The sequence below is a fragment of the Sparus aurata genome, chromosome 1 (genome assembly GCF_900880675.1).
Source record: "Sparus aurata chromosome 1, fSpaAur1.1, whole genome shotgun sequence".
Classification (NCBI taxonomy): domain Eukaryota; kingdom Metazoa; phylum Chordata; class Actinopteri; order Spariformes; family Sparidae; genus Sparus; species Sparus aurata.
Genome location: NC_044187.1, coordinates 4,154,875 through 4,178,179, shown reverse-complemented (window position 1 = coordinate 4,178,179; position 23,305 = coordinate 4,154,875). Strand labels below are relative to the sequence as shown.

Here is a 23,305-nt window from a genome sequence, read left to right as displayed (position 1 = left end):
ATATATATATATATATATATATATATATGTATATATAGTGGTATTGCTGCTTTTACTTTAGTGGTTTGAATACTTCCTCCAGCACTTTTCATTTTAATGACATTGTTTTCACTACGACAGCATCATGATAAATAAAACTGTCTGCTGTAAACATCCGTCCACAGTTTGCAGACGCTCGTCCTGCTTCATTTTTTTCTTCCAGTAGAATTTCAGATACTTGTGTAAAAGTAGAAGTACTGTTTCAGCTTGTTTACTTCAGTAAAGTAATAGATTACGGGCTCTGACATGTACTCAGAGTATCAGAGTAAAAAATCTCCCTCTGAAGGACATTTGTGGTCAAAGCTAACTGAAGCTCACGTCATATTAATAGAACTCAAAGACTATTAAAGTTAAAGTGTAATCAGTCTTGTGATGTTGGGAAGGCGGCGTGCGTGACGCCAAATAAGAATAATCTATAATTCCCATCAAATGCATCAAAATAAAGTAACGACCCTGTTTTGAAATGTGAGGAGGAGAAAGTTCAGATACCTGAGAAACACAGTGATGAAGTGTTGGTACTTCGTCACTTCATCACCTCTGAGGAAACAAACCTCACCTGACTTTCCATCGACAGGTGAGGAGATGATGACTGAATTTTCATTTTGTTGGGTGAACTGTTCCTTTAAGAGTAACCCCACAGAAACAGCCAGTCGTCTCACTGATGGTTTGTTTGCTTTATGTTAAACTGATCCTGTTTCATTACCAGTTGAAAGTTTCTTGCAGATCATTTAAATGAGCACGTGGTTCTTTAAATGCCACAGAATCAAGAGACAGTCAACATTTGTATTTAACGTATCTGTTGGCACAACCATCAGGAATGAATTGTTCCAGTTTCCTGCAGGGCCGAGCCCAGCGAGCCGGAGAGAGAGACGGCCCGTCAGCAGGGCGAGGTTCACCGCCACAGGAGGACAAACCAGTTTGTGTCTGGAGGGCGTGAACCTTCCAGCTCTACCGACCCGACAGGCTCGTCCCTGCATCAACACACAGCCGGGCGACTCGCTCCATCACACAACACCTCACAGCTCCTTCTCCTACTGAGCTCACTGAGGGTCTACCCAGAGGAAGAAGAGGAGGAAGAAGAAGAAGAGGAAGAAGAAGATGCCTCTCCAGTCCACGTTGTCGGGCAGAGGCTCCAAGAGGGCCGAGGACACTCAGTCGGACGGGAAGTCGTTCGAGCAGCTGAGGAGTGAATGTCTGCAGAGCGGCGTCCTGTTTGAGGATCCAGACTTCCCCGCCACCGACTCCTCGCTCTTCTTCAGCCAGAGTGTTCCTGTGAACATTGAATGGAAGAGGCCAAAGGTGTGTAGGAACATTACATCATCAGGTTATCAGTGTCAGGATGCTCTGATCCAATCAGCAGCAGGTCAACCGAGCAGGCTGTGATAGAAAAGTGTTCAGTTTGAGTGCTGAATGAGTGAAATGTTGTGGTTTAGTCTGATGTGTGGTTGTGTCACTCATGCAGGTTCACGTCTGACAGGTGAACACCTGCTGTAATACTGCAGGTGAACTAAACTCTGGTTCCACCTGAATGAATGGAGCCCAGTGAAGAAGTGGCACTTTGAGTTTTAGCAGTAATCACTGATATTATGGATGAATTGGTTCATTCTTCAGTCTGTTTGAAGGCTTTTTATGTCTTTCATAGTAAGAACTACAAACACGTTTTAATCTCGCCGCAGCTGCAAAACCAGTTCTGCTGGAAAACAGAGTAAATAATAGTCCAGAGCAGAAGTTTCCTCATTGCAGACTTTCTCCGCACATGATTCAGCGTCATGCACTGAAGCTGTCAGCAGCAGCTGCTTTAACAAAGACATTTCTTTAAACTCTCTTGATTTTTTTATTACAGATATTTGATGTTCTTGCCTGTTTTCTGTTAACGTTGTCGTTTATGACTCATTTACATCATTTAAATGTTTAAAGCATCCGGGCCCGTTCGCCCTCAGCACCGACCCGACTAAACTCACCCATCACGTTCTGTACAAAGACGACACATTTCTCTGTTGGGCGTTCCTTCAGAGTAAATGCTTCAGCTGCCTGTTTCTGTGTTCCAGTGACTGAGATTTCAGGCTGATTAACACACCTGGAATGTGAACACACCTATCAGAGGGACCTGTCACCTCTCAACTGTCATTAATATTTTCTTTGAAAGCTCACCTGTTCTCTGACTGTGTCTCACCTGTTCTCTGACTGTGTCTCACCTGTTCTCTTCCTGTGTCTCACCTGTTCTCTGACTGTGTCTCACCTGTTCTCTTCCTGTGTCTCACCTGTTCTCTGACTGTTTCTCACCTGTTCTCTAACTGTTTCTCACCTGTTCTCTGACTGTGTCTCACCTGTTCTCTGACTGTGTCTCACCTGTTCTCTGACTGTTTCTCACCTGTTCTCTGACTGTGTCTCACCTGTTCTCTGACTGTTTCTCACCTGTTCTCTGACTGTGTCTCACCTGTTCTCTGACTGTTTCTCACCTGTTCTCTGACTGTGTCTCACCTGTTCTCTGACTATTTCTCACCTGTTCTCTGACTGTTTCTCACCTGTTCTCTTCCTGTGTCTCACCTGTTCTCTGACTGTTTCTCACCTGTTCTCTGACTGTGTCTCACCTGTTCTCTGACTGTGTCTCACCTGCTCTCTGACTGTTTCTCACCTGTTCTCTTCCTGTGTCTCACCTGTTCTCTGACTGTGTCTCACCTGTTCTCTGACTGTGTCTCACCTGTTCTCTGACTGTGTCTCACCTGCTCTCTGACTGTTTCTCACCTGTTCTCTGACTGTTTCTCACCTGTTCTCTTCCTGTGTCTCACCTGTTCTCTTCCTGTGTCTCACCTGTTCTCTGACTGTGTCTCACCTGTTCTCTGACTGTTTCTCACCTGTTCTCTTCCTGTGTCTCACCTGTTCTCTGACTGTTTCTCACCTGTTCTCTTCCTGTGTCTCACCTGTTCTCTTCCTGTGTCTCACCTGTTCTCTGACTGTGTCTCACCTGTTCTCTTCCTGTGTCTCACCTGTTCTCTTCCTGTGTCCCACCTGTTCTCTGACTGTTTCTCACCTGTTCTCTGACTGTGTCTCACCTGTTCTCTTCCTGTGTCTCACCTGTTCTCTTCCTGTGTCCCACCTGTTCTCTTCCTGTGTCTCACCTGTTCTCTTCCTGTGTCTCACCTGTTCTCTGACTGTGTCTCACCTGTTCTCTGACTGTTTCTCACCTGTTCTCTTCCTGTTTCTCACCTGTTCTCTGACTGTGTCTCACCTGTTCTCTTCCTGTGTCCCACCTGTTCTCTTCCTGTGTCTCACCTGTTCTCTTCCTGTGTCTCACCTGTTCTCTGACTGTGTCTCACCTGTTCTCTGACTGTTTCTCACCTGTTCTCTTCCTGTTTCTCACCTGTTCTCTGACTGTGTCTCACCTGTTCTCTGACTGTGTCTCACCTGTTCTCTTCCTGTGTCTCACCTGTTCTCTGACTGTGTCTCACCTGTTCTCTGACTGTGTCTCACCTGTTCTCTGACTGTTTCTCACCTGTTCTCTTCCTGTTTCTCACCTGTTCTCTGACTGTTTCTCACCTGTTCTCTGACTGTTTCTCACCTGTTCTCTTCCTGTTTCTCACCTGTTCTCTGACTGTGTCTCACCTGTTCTCTTCCTGTTTCTCACCTGTTCTCTGACTGTTTCTCACCTGTTCTCTTCCTGTTTCTCACCTGTTCTCTTCCTGTTTCTCACCTGTTCTCTGACTGTTTCTCACCTGTTCTCTTCCTGTTTCTCACCTGTTCTCTGACTGTTTCTCACCTGTTCTCTGACTGTGTCCCACCTGTTCTCTTCCTGTGTCTCACCTGTTCTCTTCCTGTTTCTCACCTGTTCTCTGACTGTGTCTCACCTGTTCTCTGACTGTGTCTCACCTGTTCTCTGACTGTTTCTCACCTGTTCTCTTCCTGTGTCTCACCTGTTCTCTGACTGTTTCTCACCTGTTCTCTGACTGTTTCTCACCTGTTCTCTTCTTGTTCTTCAGGAACTCTGCGAGAACCCGAAGTTCATCGTAGGCGCTGCAGACAGGACAGATATTTGCCAAGGACAGCTCGGTTTGTACACTCCAGTTACATCTGCATGAATCATTTTATGTTTTTTAGGATGCACATATTTCAGTTATTTACCCATGATGCACTTGTTCATCACCACAGGCGACTGCTGGCTCCTGGCAGCCATCGCATCCCTGACCCTCAAAAAAGACACCCTGGCCCGAGTCGTCCCGCACGACCAGGACTTCGACCGCAGATACGCTGGCATCTTTCACTTCCAGGTACGCCGCCTGCTGATTGGCTGCAAACTGAGCGGAGGCAGTTCATTGGCTGACGTCTCCTCCTGCAGCTCCTTCTCAGAGATTTCAGTGTGAACAGTGTTTTGTGACACATGCTGTGTTTCTCCATCAGTTCTGGCAACACAACAAATGGCTGGACATCGTGGTGGACGACCGGCTGCCGTCGGTGAGAAACCAGCTCATCATGCTTCACTCCGCCTCCAACAACGAGTTCTGGAGCGCCCTGCTGGAGAAAGCCTACGCCAAGTAACTACATTTCATTCTCCACCTGCTGAGCGACAGATGACAGATATAAATACTTTATACTTTCTATCTGAAGGGAAAAGGTTCAACCTCAGAGGAGCATGAATGTCTCAGAAGTATCCCTGCAGTATTCCTCGTGTGTCCGACGTCTTTGACCGTCATAGAGTGTGAATCTCTACAGATATTGAGATTCTGAGATTACAGATTTACCAACAGAAATCTCAGACAGATATTCATGCCCCCCTCAGGATGAACGGTGACCACCTCGCCTTCCATTTTGTGCCATCAGCTAATAATCTTAATTTGTTTGCTGTCAGACTGCACGGCAGCTACGAGTCCCTGAAGGGCGGCAGCACGATGGAGGCCATGGAGGACTTCACCGGCGGCGTGGGGGAAAATTACGAGACCAAGAACGCTCCAGAGAACCTGTTCTCCATCATGAAGAAGGCCCTGGACAGAGGCTCCATGATGGGCTGCTCTATCGATGTAAAGACTTCAACCTTATTCATACTGTTAAATTATCGTTACCTCTCACATCAGAGGGTTAGTGAGTTCTGCTGTCTCAAACCTCTCTGGTGGTTCTGGTTCTGTTCAGATCAGCAGCTCCGCAGAGTCTGAAGCCAAGACGTCCACCGGCCTGGTGAAGGGACACGCGTACTCCATCACGGGCATGGAGCAGGTGAGATAAATACAAACTATACAAGGTGCATACTGAGGCAGACGATATATCAAAAACATGTTAACAAACATTTTTGCTTCGTCTGATTTTCAGGTGAATTACAGAGGGAGGCCGGTCCAGCTGATCCGGGTCAGAAACCCCTGGGGTCAGGTCGAGTGGAACGGCCCCTGGAGTGACGAGTAAGCACAAAAACACAAAAATATGAAAATGTTCTTGTGGATATTTTAAAAACCTGCCTTGTCTTTTAAGGTCAGATTGTTTCTTCAGTTTGTAAAGACGGATCTCTTTGAATTAACAAAACTACAGACTGCTCCTTTAATGCACTTTTCAAATTTCAAGGAATGTGACTGAGAATTTAAACAAAGCTTTCAAAAGCAACTTGTTTATTTCTACAGGACTTCGTCACACTAACAAAAAAAAAATCACCTTTTCCTTTCTAGCTGCTTTTATAAAGTATAAACTTTTTTATCCTCCAGTATTATTTACAACAGATTTAAAACACTTTGTCTCACTTCTCTCTGAGTCTCTAACAGACTGTTTTCTGTTTCAGCTCCAGAGAGTGGAGTTACGTCGACTCAGCCGACAAGAATCGCATCCTGCAGAATTCAGATGACGGAGAATTCTGGTGAGTTTCCACGAGATGAATTTGGTCCAAATTAAAGATGAATGCTTTTTAATTACAACTTCATCTTAGTATGATTGTACGTGTTAAATGTACGCAGGGTCTGAAGTGGGCTGTGAAAATAACATGACTGGGCTTTATTATTGTTATTAATAAAAATGATCAGATTCAAATAAAACCCTGTTTCCAACAATCAGAAAAACCCGTAGTATACTTTATATACCTACATGTAGCACTTTGAGTACTTTTACTTTTACTCAGCTACTGTTTGTATGAGTGGCTTTTATTTTACTTTAGTGATATTTTAGCACAATATAACTTTTTACAGCCCTGTTTCGACTCGGAGGCGATGTGTGTGGATCTCATGTCGCTGATTGTGTTTGTGACCTCAGGATGGAGTTTGAGGACTTCAAGAAGAACTACGACAAGGTGGAGATCTGCAACATGACCCCCGACGCCCTGACCGACAACACGAAGCGCCACTGGGAGGTCAGCGTGTTCGAGGGAAACTGGATCCGCGGCGCCACCGCTGGAGGCTGCAGGAACTTCATCGGTGAGACCAGCGAGATGTGAGACGAGATGTGTGTTCAGAGAGTTCATCTAGAAATTCACCAACACTTTTCAGTCTCTATAGCTCAATGTCAGAAGCACGTACATAACTTAGATTTTATTTTGATACATTTGAGTTGAAGGTGGATTTTTTGCCTTAAACTGTCCAGAGGTCACGTTACTTCAGATGGTGTTTACATCCCAACCTGAAGCTCTGCATCTTCCACCCACAGACACATTCTGGACCAACCCGCAGTTCAAGCTGCAGCTGGAGGATGCTGACGATGATGACGACGTGTGCAGCGTGGTGATCGCTCTGATGCAGAAGAACAGACGGAAGCTGAGGAAGGAGGGCCTGGACATGGAGACCATCGGCTTTGCAGTGTACGAGGTCAGAAAGAAGCTGATATCTTAACGGTGTTACTGTTCTTTAAAAAAACAACACTGATTTGATAAACAGGGTTTCCTGATGGTGATGTGGCTGAAAGTGAGGCCAGAAAAGTGCTTCTCAACACTCACTTTAACTATTTTTATCAACTAAAATGGACATTTTGTGCCGTATTTTAAATATACAAGTGGTTTGAAAGGTTTTAATTATCAGGCTCAAAAGGCAGCCTGTGCAAACAGTGACGTTCATTTCTTTCATGTACTGAATATCTTTGATCAAAAGCAGAATTACTTTTTGACTAAAACATTCTTTATGTTCATATCATTATGATAATGTAGTTAATCCAGTAATAGTCTCATTGAAATCAGTCTGGACGTACACGATGATGTCGTCAGCGTCACAGTGGACTTTGTGTGAAACACTTCAAAACCATTTAAAGATAAAACACATAACATTTCTGTAGTATAATGTCTAAAAGCGGCTAAACCTTTGTTAAATATTGTGTTGAGTTGTCTACTTTTGTGCGTTTGGTCGCATTACACTAACACTTCTGAGGAAACAGATGATGAGATCATTCAAAAGGATCCAAACTTTCAGGAAGATTAAATGGTTATATTGTTCTGTCAATGAATCATCTCCTTAATTGCATCAGTCAGTGTTGTACTTTATTCACATTCCCCTGCCTTTAATAATCATCCCTACGTGTTAATTATCATGTAATAAATGAATGTCCTCTTCTCTCTGTCTGTCCGTTCAGGCTCCAGATGAAGTGGACCAAGTGGGGAAAGACTTCTTCCGTTACAACGGCTCCAAGGCTCGCAGCAAGACCTACATCAACATGCGGGAGGTGGCGGAGCGCTTCACAATGCCTCCTGGGAAATACCTGCTGGTGCCCACCACCTTCCAGCCGCACCACGAGGCCGACTTCCTCATCAGGATCTTCTCTGAGAAGAAGGCCACGGCTCTGTGAGTGCTCGGTGGAGATAAAGTTTCAAAGTGAAAAAGCAAACTAGGCTTTTTTTGTGAATGTAAATGAGTCAAACATTTGTGTAAAAGCATAATTACGACCAAAGAGGCATTTTTAAGATTTACAGTGTTTTCGTTTTGGGGTCAAACTCATTTTCAATGGGAGATCTCTATTTTTAAAACAGTAAGAAGTCTTGACACAACATGAAACTGTGCTGGTAGTATCACCAGGGTCTCTACACATGAACACGAGCACTGAGAACATTGTTTCGACATAACCTGGAGGACAGTTAAGATGGAACTATACTGTCCTCCAGCAACAACGCGCTGGACATCTCACAGGGCTTTTCTGGCTTTTTATTTTAGTATTGTTTTTTATCTGAGGCTCCTTTTTCAGCTTCAAGGTCAATATTGTTTTTCACTAACAACAAAACAACAAATTATCTGTGCATTTATATGGAACTAAGCTTTAGGAGCGTTCCACCTTAACTGTCCTCCAGGTTACGTCACATTCTGAGATCGATACGGAGAAAATATGTTAAAACTTAAAAGTGCCTCTTTCGTTGTAATTATGCTTTTACACGAAGGTTTGACTCGTTTACATTCACAAAAAAAGTCTAGGTTGCATTTTGGCAAGAGTTTCACTTTAACTGTGATTTAAAGGTGCAATACGTGAGAATTAACTAAAAAACTAAGAAGCTTCAAGACCACAACAGAAGAATAAAGTCTGAAGTTCTCCTGTCTGTCCAATCACACTGTGTCTCTCCTCCACAGTGAGATGGGGACCACGATTGATGCCGACCTGCCAGATGTAAGTAGATCACTCCGGATTTGAGTATCAGTCAGTGAACCACTCTGTCCTTTCTGCTCGGACTGATGTGATGCTGTTCTGTTTCCACCAGCCGCCTCCACCCAGCGAGCCGGAGGAGGAGTCAGAGGAGGAGAGAGGCCTGAGGAGGCTGTTTGAACAGCTGGCTGGTGCGGTAAGAAAAACCTGCAAAATCACTTTTTACATTTGCAGATTATTCTTAATCAGTGGCTCTGTGTAACTGTGATAACAAGAGATGAATACTCACCAGCTCTGCAGCTTTTCAGCTTGTTGTTTTGGTTTTACACCAAACAAGTTTTTCATCAAACAAGCTGTGATACTCGACCTGCTCAGCACCCAACAAACAGCAGGGCTTTTTTTTATAGAGTCGAGACAATTTAGTAAAACAGAGAATTGTTAAGCATTTATTTAAATATCATCTGTATAACAATGGTGGAAATATTTCAGCCTCCAAGTGGCTAAAAATGTTGTCAGATCAGCTATAATATTATGCAGTGATGGGATTTAGATGATGTCCTGAAACTTAAGGGTGAAATCATTTGTCAGTCTGTGTAAACACAGGTAGGCAGGTGTTGTTTTGTGTTCTGCGTGAGTTTAAAGTTTTCATGCTGACTCTGGTTTTCTTACAGGACCAGGCGATCTCTGCCAGAGAACTCCAGCAGATGCTGAACGGCGTCCTCAGCAGACGTAAGCCAGCGTTTTGTGCCAAACTCTCTTCTGTTTGATTTTTATTCTGCACAGATTATTCTTCACACTATTTTGTGAGAACATAAACGTCCTGCAGGCCTTTTTCTCATCTCTGAGCGGCTGTTAGGCCACAGAGGAAGTCAATACTCACAGGGCTAACTGTTCTACAATTCGCAGTCTTTGTACTTTATGTTACGGCGGCGCTGAAGTGCAAATCACAACTGTAAAAAGGACCAACAACAAACAGGAAAACATAAACGCAAACAACATGACAGGGACGACTCTGACGACACACAACAACACAACAGGACAACAAATACATCAGAACAACGTCAGATAACAAAACACAACAACTCAAATGTTTCAATTTGATGTTAAGTTTTTGTGATTTGCACATCAGAGCCACAATGTCTCTAATTCTTTCAATGTTTTATCAGTCTAATAACGGCGATTAAAAAGCAAACTTAAGTGAGTAAATATTTAGAATTTTCACGAAATGTTACTGAATGAACTTGCTGATGATGTTCTGTTGTTGTTTTCTGTTTTATCTTCAGGAAGGGAAGTCAAATTTGACGGCCTGACTCTCGGCACCTGCCACAGCATCATCAACCTGATGGACGTATCCTTCCACATCACTGACTCACTGCTTGTTCTTTGTCCATCGAGTTAATCCTGTGAAACGGATAATAATAATAATGATAATGATAATAATGGATAATCTGATTACCACAATGTGAAGTTTCTCCTTGACAGTAAACCAGGTTGACAACTCAGGAAAGATCGAGTTCCAGGAGTTTAAGGTCTTCTGGGAAAAGATGAAGAAGTGGATTGTACGTGTTGGTTCATGTGTTGTTTCTGAACATGTGCTGAGTAACTGTACTTAGTTACATTCCTGTTTTCACTGCAGCTCTGTGTTTTCTGAGCGTAGTCGTTGAAGTTGTCCTCCTGTCGTTGCAGATGCTCTTCTTGTCCTTCGACACCGACCGCTCGGGCAGGATGTCGTCCTACGAGCTCCGCAGCGCTCTCAAAGCTGCAGGTGAGAGTCAACCGGCTGCTGCTCAGACTCTTAAAGGGCATCTCCACCAATTTTACACATTAAAGTGTGTTTACAAGGCTTCAGGAGTACTAGTGCACGTGTGAAAATAAATAGTATGAAGCCTTTTGTGGCTCCAGATGAAGCCAAGTACAACCAATAACATGTTCCTGAATACAAGAAGGGTTACCATACGCTGTTCAAAATAAGTTTGGGATATTTTAGTGTTTCACTTGATTGTTTATCCATATCCCAATATATTCCTAATTACTTTTAAGTAGTTACATTGGTTTCAAATGTCAGAGCGGCTGTGTTTATTCAAGTAAAAGTGATAAAAGTCATATTGCAACAACTAATAGAGGTGATAGAAGCAAAAGCACAACAGCCCATGAAAATAAAATGCATATGTTTGTGAGAATGATTCAGTGTTTGGGTGTAAAAGGCTCATGTTGCTGTTTTGTTCCCATGAAGGCATGCAGCTGAACAACCAGCTCCTGCAGCTCGTCTGTCTGAGGTTCGCTGACGACAACTACGACATCGACTTCGACGACTACCTCACCTGCATCGTCCGCCTGGAGAACATGTTCAGTGCGTAAACGTTACCGTAAAACCTTCAACTAGATCTGCAGTAACAAACTACATTAAATGATCCAAGTACACACAAACAAGTCATCCAAGAGTAAAAGTTCAGCCATCACTTCCTCCCCTCGTGTCGATGGAAAGTGAGGCGACGTTTCGTAAAGCGTAACAAGCAACCAAAAAATAAATAATCAAATGTCTCCATTCAGCTCGTCTGGTTTAATCCAGATGTTAATCTGAGTCTCCAGAACCCTCGAGATCACAAAATGAAATCTTTACTGACTGAGTCTTTATTTTTTGGGTGAACTGTTCCTTTAAACCACTTTGTGCTGACTGAAGTTGTTTGTGTTAACAGGAGTGTTTAAGGCTATGGAACAATCCAGGAGGGGTCGTGTGAACATGAACATCATGCAGGTAAATCCACCTCCTGTGTTCTCGCTGGGATCTAACTCAGCTCCTGTGATTGTTTCTGTCATCTGAAGCTTCGTTTCACTCTGTTTTTTCTCCTTTAACTTGACCAGATTCATTGTGTATTGTTCAGTTCAGATTGATGTAGTTATTCTCACCTCATGTTCTGTTCGCCTCACAGTTCCTCCTGCTGTCGATGAACGTCTGAGGAGACGCTGAACGCCACCAGAAGATCAAACCCAGCAGACGGCCGTGATGTGCAGCGTGCTGAGCGTTCAGGCCGATCTGTGACTGCGCTTTTATTTTGTATGTGTCGGGAACTCAACATGTTTCTGATGTGAGAGACTGTCTGTGTTACTGACTCGCGGGGATCAGGTGCTACACTCTGCAGATTTTTTGGACAAAACTTTGTTTTATTTTATTTTCTCTCTGACAGAAATGGAAATAAATATTGAAAATAAAACTTCTGGCTCTGATGTTGGGAAGTGATTGACAGGTTTTTCTGATTAGAAGAATGTTTGGTGTTTATTTATGACCTTCCACGTTGCTTTTAACTGGAGTTTTCATGTCAAATGATCAATTAAAGTATTAATGAATTGTTCATTTTATTTTAATCAGACAAACTTTATTTGTATTGGCAGTGGGAGACGAGGTGTTCGGGATGGTAAACATTTTTCTAAAACAGTGTTCTTTTTCATTCCAACTGTCGATAAAATACGCTCATTTATAAATGCACTGTTTTGGCTCAGATGCATTCAGAAAAGTAACTTGTATGTAAAGTTATCAAATGAATGTAGAGGAGTAAAAACTACAAAGTCTGCCTCCAAAATACAGTGGAGTGAAAGTGTAAAGTAGCAGAAAATGCGAAAAAACAAACAAACAGTGTTACATGTTTTATTAAGTTGTAACCACACAGAGGATGTTTAGATAAAACACACAGTGAACTCGTTAATGTTGGGTGGAATACAACCTGTTTATTTTATAAAGTTTTTATATATGTAAATGCATAAAAAACTCAGACTCCTTCACATACAGTTAAAAAACAAAATAACATCATCATCAGAACAAGATTATATTTGAAGTGAAAAGATTAAAAAATATACTTTTAGTGAAATGTTCAAAGGTTACTTGCATACATGTTAAAAATGATATAAAAACACAATGTTATTATACACATTATCATTAGTATACATAACTATACACAAACTGGTACAGAAACTGAGGGGACATCCTTAAAACTATTATCAGTATTTCTGTTATTATTATTATCAATATTATAACTGTCAGCTATTTATTCCCATGCTGTCAATATCATCATCATTGAGTTTTCTTTACTGTGACGACCTGATTAATAAATTGTAAATGTATAGATAACTAAAGTTAAGTTAATAGTTATTCCACTGGTGACAAACAACAAACTCTTTATCAAGCACGTATTCATTGTGACGTGGCGACTGATGTTGATTATACTTTGTAAATGTTAATAAATACTGTGTAGTTCATCTGTAAACATAATTCAGATGAATTTCATAAACTTACAACTGATGTTTATCAACATTTACAGTTGATGATGAATTGGCCACCATCAACATATAATATGATATGATATGATATGCATAATATAATATAATATAATATAATATAATATAATATAATATAATATAATATAATATAATAAGATATAACATAATGTAGTATAATATAATGTAATATATTTAGGGCTATCAAAGTAAGCGCGTTAATATTGCGTTAACGCAACATCCTCTTAACGGCATTCATTTTTTTTACGCGCGATTAACACTCGGTAAAAAAAAGAAAAAAAAGAAACGCGCATTGTTTGATTTACGGCCGTCGATGGCACCTGTAGTCTTGATCCAGAGGGTGGCAGAAGAATAAGAAAGGGAATCAGAAGAAGAAGAAGCAGGGTTGGCGGTTCGGGAAAAACACAGTGGACTGAAAAGCGAAAGTGAAAGTAAATGGAGAAAGGACTTATGAACGGCAAATTCACTTTCAAAACACTGCCAGATGGTGCGGTCCATAGGACAAAAGTTATCTGCACGTACTGTCGACATGAAATGAGTTACCACTGAAGTACGTCGAGTCTCAGATATCATTTGCAAGCCAAACACACGGCAGATGCAGAGAGCACATCGCCCCCCCTCGCCAAAAGCAGACATCACCATGTTTTGATCCCATTTAGGGTGAGGGGATATTTTGTGAGCCTTTTATTTTCCTGCATGATTTGAAGTGTTGAATAAACATTTTCATAAAGCAAGCATATTTGCCCTTTCTTATGTTATTAAAAGTATTAAGAACATGAAAAAAATACATTAAGGTACATTTAGAACAGAAAGAAATGTGCCAAAAAAATTGCGAATAAACGCAAGTTAACTATGGACAAACCTTTTTGAAAAATGAATCGTCTGACAGCCCTAAATATAATATAATATAATATTATATTATATTATATAATATAGAACCTCCTGTATTAGAGATTAAATGAGTACTTACATGTACAACAGGTGACAAACCATGATGATGAGTAAGTATGAACATACAGTTTGTTTATTAACTGTCTGTCTGAGCTGGACGCTGCTGGAGGGCTCTCTGGACTGCAGAACAGTTCTGGAGGATGACACACACTGTGCAGATTGGTCAGTCACGACACACCAGTACTCTCCTGTGTCTTCCAGTGAGACATTAGAGAGAATCAACAAGCCATCATCTTCAAAACTGTTCAGTCTGCTCCACATATCAAATGTTAAATCATATTCATCCAAGAGTTTGCCTTCTGTTTGGTCTGACTTGATCCACCAGGAGTGCGTCCAACCTTCTTCCCAACCGCTGCATCTGAAAGTGACATTGTCTCCTTCTGAGAAGAGCTCGACAGCAGGTGGGTCAGATTCGGGGCACACCGTCAGGTGAATCAGTTGAACATGGTTGTAGATTTTACAAGTGTATGAACCTGAGTGATTTAACTGAAGCGATGAAAGCACCAGTGAGTAGCTTTTTCCCACCTCTGAGTCAGGGCTGAAGTTTTTATTCCTCTTTGACCAAAGTGGAGACTGGTTGTCAGTGAACTCAGCAGCAGGACACTGTAACACAGCTGTCTCTCCCACTGTGTGGAGGATTGACTCTGATGGTAAGTCTAACTCTACAGTGTGACTGCTGACACACTGCTGTTGGTTCATCACCAGACAGGTGTAATATTTGAACCGTGTTAATGTGAAGTTGTAAATACGAAGTCCTGATGAGGTTTTCACCACTTGGGATCTTCCTTCAACATCGTCCATCACCGATGTTATACTGTCCCCAAAAACTCTTGTCCAATTGTCATTCCAATGTTCAAAATCACTCTTGAGCCACTGGATGTTCAGATTGTCAGCTGCTCCCAAACATGGCAGGTCCACTGTTTCTCCAACTGTAACATCAACAGGTCTGCGAAAATCTATCATACTACAAACAATAATAATGATGTTGTTCTCATATGTCACGTTGCCCCAACACTTCCTCTTGGTACTGGCCGGAGTCTGAGTGGGTCAGGTTCTGGATCTTGTAAGAAGAAATATTGTCTCTGCTGACAACTGACAGTCGTTGTTTCAAGTCTTCAGGTACTGTGGAGTTCTGGGACCAGAGGGCAGAGGTATTCCACAGGACGAGCTTCTCCTCACCAACAAATCTGGAGATCAGGCAGGAGTCGGCCTCCTCGGGGAGGCTGAAGGTGAAAGAGCCAGATTCATTTCTGACGACGATTTGTTCTTCTGCATGAATGTTGTTGATGAGAGCAAACAGCAGGAAGGAGAGCTCTGCGACTGCAGCCATTCTGCTCTGAGGACGAGCAAACACTGACACCTCTCACCCGATTATCTCTATATTAACCCTCAACAGCAGCTTGTCGTTTGTGATTGGAGGAACGTGACTTCTTTATCTCATCATCACAGGAAACTTTGAAGCATTCGGCTCTGTACCAAGGAATCTAATCAAAAGATCAGACACATGTTGTGAAATGACTTTCAGACACATTAAAGCAGGGGCAGATCTAGGATTATGGGAGAACAGATGCTTAGCCCAGTTCTGGCTTTTTTTTTGGTTTTGTTTTTTATTGCTGATACAGAAAATACCTACCAACTTTAGTTGTCCTGAAGGAGCCACAAACAGGTGTGTTGCATCCGCTGAAAAAAGAAAATATAAAACAAAAAAGGTGTTAAAACTGATCATAAGCATTATAATCAAATAAAAATGATCTTGCAGTGCATGTAATCCTGATTGACATCTCATAAACGTGAGAACTGAAAAACAAACAAACAAGAAGTTCATTTTATTCTCTTACATTTGATGCTGGCTGGCACCTCTGCTGTCTTTACTGCTCGGTTCTTCACTCCTCCCTTCTAAACTCATTTTATCCTTTTCATTCAGAAGTAATTTTCTCCTCTGTGCTTCACTATCCACTATCCTACCCCCCAACCCAAGTAAATCTTTTCTTCTATTTTTCTTGTGGTGGTGGTGGCAAAATGAGGCTATGCTGACGTGGTTTCATTTGGGCAAATCTGTCGATAACATTGTCTGGGGTTATTGCATCCAGGTTGTCCTTTTCGATGGATATGATAGCAAGGTCATTAAACCTGTCTTGGCCCATAGTGCTCCTTAGCCATGTGTGCAGATGACGTAATGCACTGAAGGACCGTTCACAGCTACAGCTGCTCACAGGGATTGTCAGAGGCCACTTGGAGGACAGCTTTCAGGGTTGGAAACATGTCCTCATCAAGCATGTGGAACACAGTGGCTACATCAGGGTCTTTCTCTTTCACACTAGAGACTTGTTTCCCTTTCTCCTTCTCAAGCTTCCTCTTGATGAAATTTCTAGCTACCATAAGCTCTTCTGGCTTCAGTGGGATCTTGTCATGGGTAGCAAGGTTTTGGAGGGCATCTTCAGAGAGAAAGGTCGGAGAAGTTGGGTTGCAGGCTTGAATGCCTGACATGAGCTCTTCCCCTACATCTGAAAAACGATGAGTAAGCTCCTGCAACATCCTGTCAAGACATGGATGAAAAAGAAGATGATGTCTGAAATCACCTGAGGTGATCGGATCAGAGGTTGCTCCACAGGCTGACTCCACCACGAAATCATCCAGTCGTTTTTGTTTGTGCCGGGGACCAGCAGGGAGCTGGATGTTGTCTTCCTCACATTAAGTCATGGCACTCTTAAACACATCTTCAGACCCAGAGTCCGTGTGGAGATCTGTCGAAGTTTCAGTTATTGCTGTCTTATACTGAGTAGGGGTGTGTATTGGCAAGAATCTGGCGATACGATACGTATCACGATACAGGGGCAACGATACGATATATTGCGATATATTGCGATACTGTAGGAACACTGATATATTGAGTTTCTTTTACAGAATGTAATTGTAGGAACGCTGTTATAGCATAGTAAACATACAATGCTGTTACATGCTTAACATCAGCTTACTGAATTCAAACAGAGGGATCTATATTTGTATTTCACAAGAAAAGAAATACAAGCATTTGCAGGATTTTTTGGATAAACAAATGGAAAAAATAAGTCAACAGATTTCTTGACTGTTGAAAGGTTATCCCTCAACTGTAATATACTGTATAAGCAGGTTCAAATTTCTGAAGTTGAAAATGTATTGTATTTTCAGTGCGAAACACTGTATGTGCGTCAAGTCTGCGGGTCTCACCGCGACAGTTATATTCGATGCATTATCTGTAACAACAACAGGATCTTTTCCATCCAGTGTTTCCTCTAGGATTTATTTCAGCAGCGGGGCAGGCTCTGGCTGCCACCGCTGCCAGGAGATGCTAGCGTCTCCTCGGCCTCTGTAGCTGTTTGGCTGTGTTAGCTTGTTGTTGTGTCGGCAAGCTAAAACCGGTCGCTACTTTCAAATTAAAAGCCCCCCGCTAAGAACCCAGTTCTAAACTCCAATGGGATGCAATGTAAAGCTCTTATTTTGAAGTCAAATTCACTGTCACTGTTCACAGCCCAACTTCGAGCTTCACGTCACGTCACATGTTTACGCCTACCTCAGAGGCGGCTTTTGGAAAAGGAGGAATATTATGCCTCGGTTTTAGAAAGACAGGCCGGCACATTGCCGCCCTTACCTTGGAGCAAATGTGCTGCCTTTTCTATCTAAAAAGGACTAGAGTCTCTGGAGACAGAGTACTCCAGCCGACAAAATTCCTCAACCCAGCTCTTGTTAAATGCCCTCTGCTGGATACCAAATTGGCTGAACGGGTACTGGGAGAGGGGCACCTGCTTTGGGCCACTTTCTTTTGTCCCTAAATCGATAGGAGGCAGTCCACCTGCTCTCCCTTGTTGCTGTGCTGTACCTGGCTGCTCATCCCTGCATGTAGCTGACTTATCTGCGTAAAACAAAGTCCTTCTCATATGTCACATTACAGTGAAAGGACTAAATTTAGATAACCTCTTACACACCAACTCACCACTAATTTCTCGAAATGGTTTTCACTTTTCATAGAGAGCAGGACTAGTCTAGAACCATTCACTTAAAAAATAATTAAATAAATAGAAGAAACATTATTCATTTTACAAACCTGAAACAGCAACTGGAGGACTGGCTGATGCTGATGCAGCTGAAGTGGATCGCAGCTGATCTGTATGGCAAAATACACAGTAACACACACACACAACGCAGTCAGTGAATCATGTGGTTATATTTTATCAATTTTACCTTCACTTTAGATTTTTATCATGTAGCGTTAACCCTCAGAATCCCAAGCAGTTTCTGGCCGTTTTTTACTTCTGTCACTTTCTCATTTTCATTCTTTTTGTCATTTCTGTGAATTTATCTTTTTCAAAAATTTTAAAAATAAGGAATTAGTGTATACACCACATTTTCAGGTACCCAGACCTAAGGAACATAAGAAAACTGTGGTCTCTTCAGTGAAATATGAAGTCCTGCACCTCTATGGGTTCAGGACAACCATGGCTAAAGCCAGATGTAACTCATCAATATCTCCTGAGCAGTATAACGTCATCAGAATGCAATAAATCATTCAATAAAGAAAAACGAACATTGACATTTTCTAAATATGTATTTTCAAAATGATGAAGAACTGTGAATAATCATGTACAACATATTTCAAGGTGCAACTAAAGTCTTCAGATAAAAAAAAAAAAAAAGACGCAGCTCACGCTTGGTACCTCTATCATCCTTTGCTGTTTTCATATTTTTTACGTTGTCACATAAAATGACGTGGACACGTTGCTTGTCTATTTCAAACACGTTCAGCATCTCCTCGACTGTCTGTTTTACCTGCTCTGCTGTATGAGACCCACGGAACTAGTAGTGCGCAAACAGGTGTTGTGCCAGAAAATGACTGCTTGCCAAAAAACGACTGACCCCAATGGGAACGCCCATCGGGGGTGTTACTGGTCTCTCCACAGCAAATGACTGCTCCCGACGGGAACGCCCACTCCTGAGTTACAGGGGCAGTCATTTTTCGGCAAGGCCTTGCCAAAAAGTGACTGCCCTCTGTAACTCAGGAGTGCAAAGGGTGACACTGACCAAATTCAGTGTACATACACCTGTTACCCTCTAATATAACTCCAGAAAATTCTGTGAATATTGCCCTTTGCACTCCTGAGTTACAGGGGGCAGTCTCTTGCCCTCTCTGCCCTTTGCACTCTGTAACCTTGTCAGGCAGCCTCATGCTTCCTTGTCTTACAACAGCAGCAGCAGCATAAACAACAACGACAATAAAAGTATACCACCAAAACTCATCTCATGAATGTTAATTTAAAGACAAGTTGTAGCGTATGACAGAATGACAGCCTACTTCTCAATACAACAAATCCTCGCAGTTATGCTGTGGACTGCAGTAACACCCCCGATGGGTGTTCCCGTTGGGGTCAGTCGTTTTTTGGCAAGCAGTCGTTTTCTGGCACAACAACTGCCTTATAGCAGATGTTACATGTCGCCGTTGGACTGCTTTCACTTTCTAATTTAAGTTTTCCACACTGCAGACACTTTTTTCACAGATCTGCCAGAGTAACGCTACGCGCGCGTCTGCGTTCTGCCACAAATTGATGAAAATAAATAAATAAATAAATAAAAAATCGGGCTTGGGTCCACGTTCAAAATTGCCGATTCCGATCAGCAGAAAAATGCCCAGGTCCCCGATCCCGATCCTTCAGATCGGATCGGGACATCCCTGTAAAGTTTACAGTCTACACTGCAGAGGCATCATGCCAATGTGCAAAGCGGTTTCTGTCAATAATAAGACAGAGAGCCGCACCACAGCTTCTGCACCTCCATGCAGTCTTTTTTCACAGAGGACAAGAGAGTTGTTAAAGTTTTGTGAGGCACTGACAGCAGTGTTCTGCCGTCTTCTCCGGCCTGTTTAGATATGTTGCGCTTGTCGCTTGTGATACATTCAGGTAGCCTAGGAAACTTGAGAATCTGACGATCACGCCAGTGTTTTCGGTTTTTGGATAGGACAAATGGTTTGTAAATAGCAGTCATTTAAAAATAAGTGGTATTTCAAACCCGCCGGCGGGATTTGGTGAATTGTTGGTATTCACTTTCATTGCGTATGCTAACTGTTATTACAACTGACGCTAATGAAAACAATCTAGTAAAAACTATGACTTTATCAGTCAGTAACTTGTCACACACCGAGTGTTAATCTTAAAATTCACAGACCTGTAACACCTGTTCCAGCGTTGGTCGTTGCGCCGCCGCCGAGAAAAACGTTCTTATGTCCGTCACGTAGCTACGTCCATCTGAGAGATGTCGATTTGAACCCGCGGAGTAAACACAGGAAACTGAAAATAAACAATCAGAGAGGATGACTCACTTCTTCTCGGCAGGGCAGGCTCTGAACGCAGGGTGATTTCCCGCTGCTGCTGCCTCTCTGCTGGACTCCGCTACTGTAGGAAGGCTATTCCTGCATTAAAGATGTTAACTTGAGTTTACTACAAAACTCATCTAAACAGAAGTCCCAAACTAGTGACATGCTGTTACACCATGGCTCCTGAGAATCTTCATTCTTTCTTGTAACATGTAATCAGACATGTGTGACACGTGTTAGTTTGCTTTGCTTAATTACTGCATCAGTTAAACATAAGAAACATTGAGCTTCATCAGCTGTCAAAAGTAATGTGTAAGAATGTTTTTTTTGAATTACAATTGATGAAATATAATGAAAACAATATTTAAAATGATAACAGCTCTTTTTAACCTGATAAATAACTGAATTATATTTGTCATTTCTAATCAGTTTGTTGTTGCCGTAGTTTTTGGCAGGACCCAGAAGAGGACGACGAGGCAAACAGGTTTATTTCACTTCACAAGGTTGATGCAGGTGAAGGTGGAGAAACTCAGGCTGGAGACTCCATCAGAGAGGAGGGAGGAGGAGGAGAGGTAGCTCATGGTGGTGCTGGTGGATAGCGTGGCGTGTGGCGCTCAGGTGAGCACAGGGCAAGACTGTTGGCTGCAGAGGTGCAGAGAGCCGGGTCACTGGAAGTGGAGCCACTGGTAGCTGGTAACAAAAAGTCAGATCTGAGAGAAAGCACAAATAACACTGAGAAGTAGCTCTTTAAAGCGACGAGCTGGAGCCATGTACCACGTGGAACTGACAAGATCTCCTGGCAGCAGGTAGTGTGAAGAGCAGGGCTGCTGCATGTGTGTGTGTGTAAATTCTCAGTGTTGATCCATCAACATTCAGAACAAACCCAGCAGACGGCCGTGATGTGCAGCGTGCTGAGCGTTCAGGCCGATCTGTGACTGCGCTTTTATTTTGTATGTGTCGGGACCTCAACATGTTTCTGATGTGAGAGACTGTCTGTGTTACTGACTCGCGGGGATCAGGTGCTACACTCTGCAGATTTTTTGGACAAAACGTTGTTTTATTTTATTTTCTCTCTGACAGAAATGGAAATAAATATTAAAAATAAAACTTCTGGCTCTGATGTGGGGAAGTGATTGACAGGTTTTTCCGATTAGAAGAATGTTTTGGTGTTTATTTATGACCTTCCACGTTGCTTTAAACTGGAGTTTTCATGTCAAATGATCAGTTAAAGTATTTATGAATTGTTTATTTTATTTTAATCAAACAAACTTTATTTGTGTTGGCAGTGGGAGACGAGGTGTTCGTGATGGTAAACATTTTTCTAAATCAGTGTTCTTTTTAATTCTAACTGTCGATAAAATACATTCATTTATAAATGCACTGTTTTGGCTCAGATGCATTCAAAAAAGTTACTTGTAAGTAAAGTTATCAAATGAATGTAGAGGAGTAAAAACTACAAAGTCTGCCTCCAAAATACAGTGGAGTGAAAGTGTAAAGTAGCAGAAAATGCTAAAAAAAAAGTCACATTCCTGCAGTGTTATATGTTTTCTTAAGTTGTAACCACACAGAGGATGTTTAGATAAAACAGACAACACAACTTTAGAAGATGAGATGAGAAACATGCAGGAGTGTCGCTGTGACAGTTCATGACTGAACTGGTTAAACTGGATGTGAAACACTTGACAGCAGTAATATTTGAAGTCGAGTCTGGAAAAACACACAGTGAACGCGTTCATGTTGGGTGGAATACAACCTGTTTATTTATACAGACAACTGATACAGACCAAAGTACAATAACAGTCATACAGCACTAACAACACCACAAGATACAGTTATTATATATATAAATGCATAAAAAACAACTCAGATTCCTTCACATACAGTTAAAAAACAAAATAACATCATCATCAGAACAAGATCTAATTTGAAGTAAAAGCTTAAAAAATATACTTTCAGTGAAATGTTCAAAGATTACTTGCATACATTACTTGTTAAAAATGACATAAAAACATGATGTTATTACACATATTATTATTATACATCACTATACACAAACTGGTTCAGAAACTGAGGGGACATCCTTAAAACTATTATCAGTATTTCTGTTATTATCATTATTAATATTATTATTATTATTATTATTATTATTATCATTATTATTGTTGTTGTTATTATGATTATTGCTACTATTATTATTATCATTATAACTGTTTATTTAACGTGATTTATAAATGGTAAATGTATAGTAAATTAAAGTTAAGTTAATAGTTATTCCACTGTTGACAAACAACAAACTCTTTACGTGTTTATTGTGACGTGGCGACTGATGTTGATAATACTTTGTAAATGTTAATAAATACTGTGTAGTTCATCTGTAAACATTATTCAGATGAATATTATAAACTTACAACTGATGTTTATCAACATTTACAGTTTTTAATGAAGCATGTTTTGTTAACAGTGAAATAACTAAGTATAAATGTAATCATTTTCCATTATGTTATCATGAAGTGTTACCCCTCTTTATATTTATTTTAATATTTTACTTCACCTCTTAACAACAACAACAACAACAAACAACAAAACACTTTGCATGAATTAGCCGCCATCAACATATATAATATAATATAATATAATATAACATAATTCAATGTAATGTAATTTAATATAATATAATTTGATTTAATTAATATGACTGAATATAATATAATACAATATGATTTAATATGATATAATACAATATAATATAATATTATATATTATGATATAATATGATATAATATAGAACCTCCTGTATTAGAGATGAAATGAGTACTTACATGTACAACAGGTGACAAACCATGATGGTGAGTAAGTATGAACATACAGTTTGTTTACTAACTGTCTGTCTGAGCAGGACGCTGCTCTCCTCTCCTGGTCCTCTGGTTCACAGCGACCACAACAACACAGAGGATCACCAGCAGACCAGGGAGCAGTGAGGACCTCACCGTGTAGAGGGTGAAGTCCATCCCAGAGGGCTCTCTGGACTTCAGAACAGTTCTGGAGGATGACACACAGTCTTCTGGGACACGAACAACAACACACCAGTACTCTCCTGTGTCCTTCAGTGAGACATTAGACAGAATCAACAAGCCATCATCTCTAAATTTGTTCAGTCTGCTCTTCAGA

The 23,305-nt window shown here is 41.4% G+C and overlaps 2 protein-coding genes across 3 annotated transcripts; one reads left to right on the top strand and one right to left on the bottom strand.

Annotated features, from left to right (window-relative positions):
* Positions 1–1,022: 1,022 nt before the first annotated feature.
* capn9 (calpain 9) lies at positions 1,023–21,234 on the top strand. Of its 2 annotated transcripts, XM_030416404.1 has the most exons (21): positions 1,023–1,338; positions 4,017–4,086; positions 4,186–4,304; positions 4,435–4,568; positions 4,883–5,051; positions 5,161–5,244; positions 5,338–5,423; positions 5,795–5,869; positions 6,259–6,419; positions 6,649–6,806; positions 7,561–7,769; positions 8,544–8,580; positions 8,672–8,752; positions 9,228–9,285; positions 9,840–9,904; positions 10,047–10,115; positions 10,243–10,321; positions 10,790–10,906; positions 11,253–11,311; positions 11,487–11,562; positions 21,039–21,234. In XM_030416404.1, exons 1-20 carry the CDS (start codon positions 1,138–1,140, stop codon positions 11,511–11,513), a joined length of 2,058 nt encoding a protein of 685 aa, XP_030272264.1. In that variant the 5' UTR covers positions 1,023–1,137; the 3' UTR covers positions 11,514–11,562; positions 21,039–21,234. The 2 variants fall into 2 exon arrangements, with proteins under 2 accessions (XP_030272264.1, XP_030272256.1); XM_030416396.1 differs by lacking the exon at positions 21,039–21,234 and having other exon boundaries at positions 11,487–11,908.
* On the bottom strand, positions 13,794–15,476 carry LOC115581382 (fibroblast growth factor receptor 1-like). The gene is made up of 2 exons (XM_030416430.1): positions 15,431–15,476; positions 13,794–15,281 (listed from the first exon to the last, which is right to left on the bottom strand). The coding sequence occupies exon 2, from the start codon at positions 14,758–14,760 to the stop codon at positions 13,813–13,815; it is 948 nt and encodes a 315-aa protein (XP_030272290.1). The 5' UTR covers positions 14,761–15,281; positions 15,431–15,476; the 3' UTR covers positions 13,794–13,812.
* Positions 21,235–23,305: the final 2,071 nt, after the last annotated feature.

Coding starts and splice junctions, on each gene's coding strand:
- capn9 (XM_030416404.1), top strand. CDS start 1,138: ATGCCTCTCCAGTCCACGTTGTCGGGCAGAGGCTCCAAGAGGGCCGAG. Junction 4,087..4,185: donor TATTTGCCAAGGACAGCTCG/GTTTGTACACTC, acceptor TCATCACCACAG/GCGACTGCTGGCTCCTGGCA. Junction 7,770..8,543: donor GAGAAGAAGGCCACGGCTCT/GTGAGTGCTCGG, acceptor TCTCCTCCACAG/TGAGATGGGGACCACGATTG.
- LOC115581382 (XM_030416430.1), bottom strand. CDS start 14,760: ATGATAGATTTTCGCAGACCTGTTGATGTTACAGTTGGAGAAACAGTG.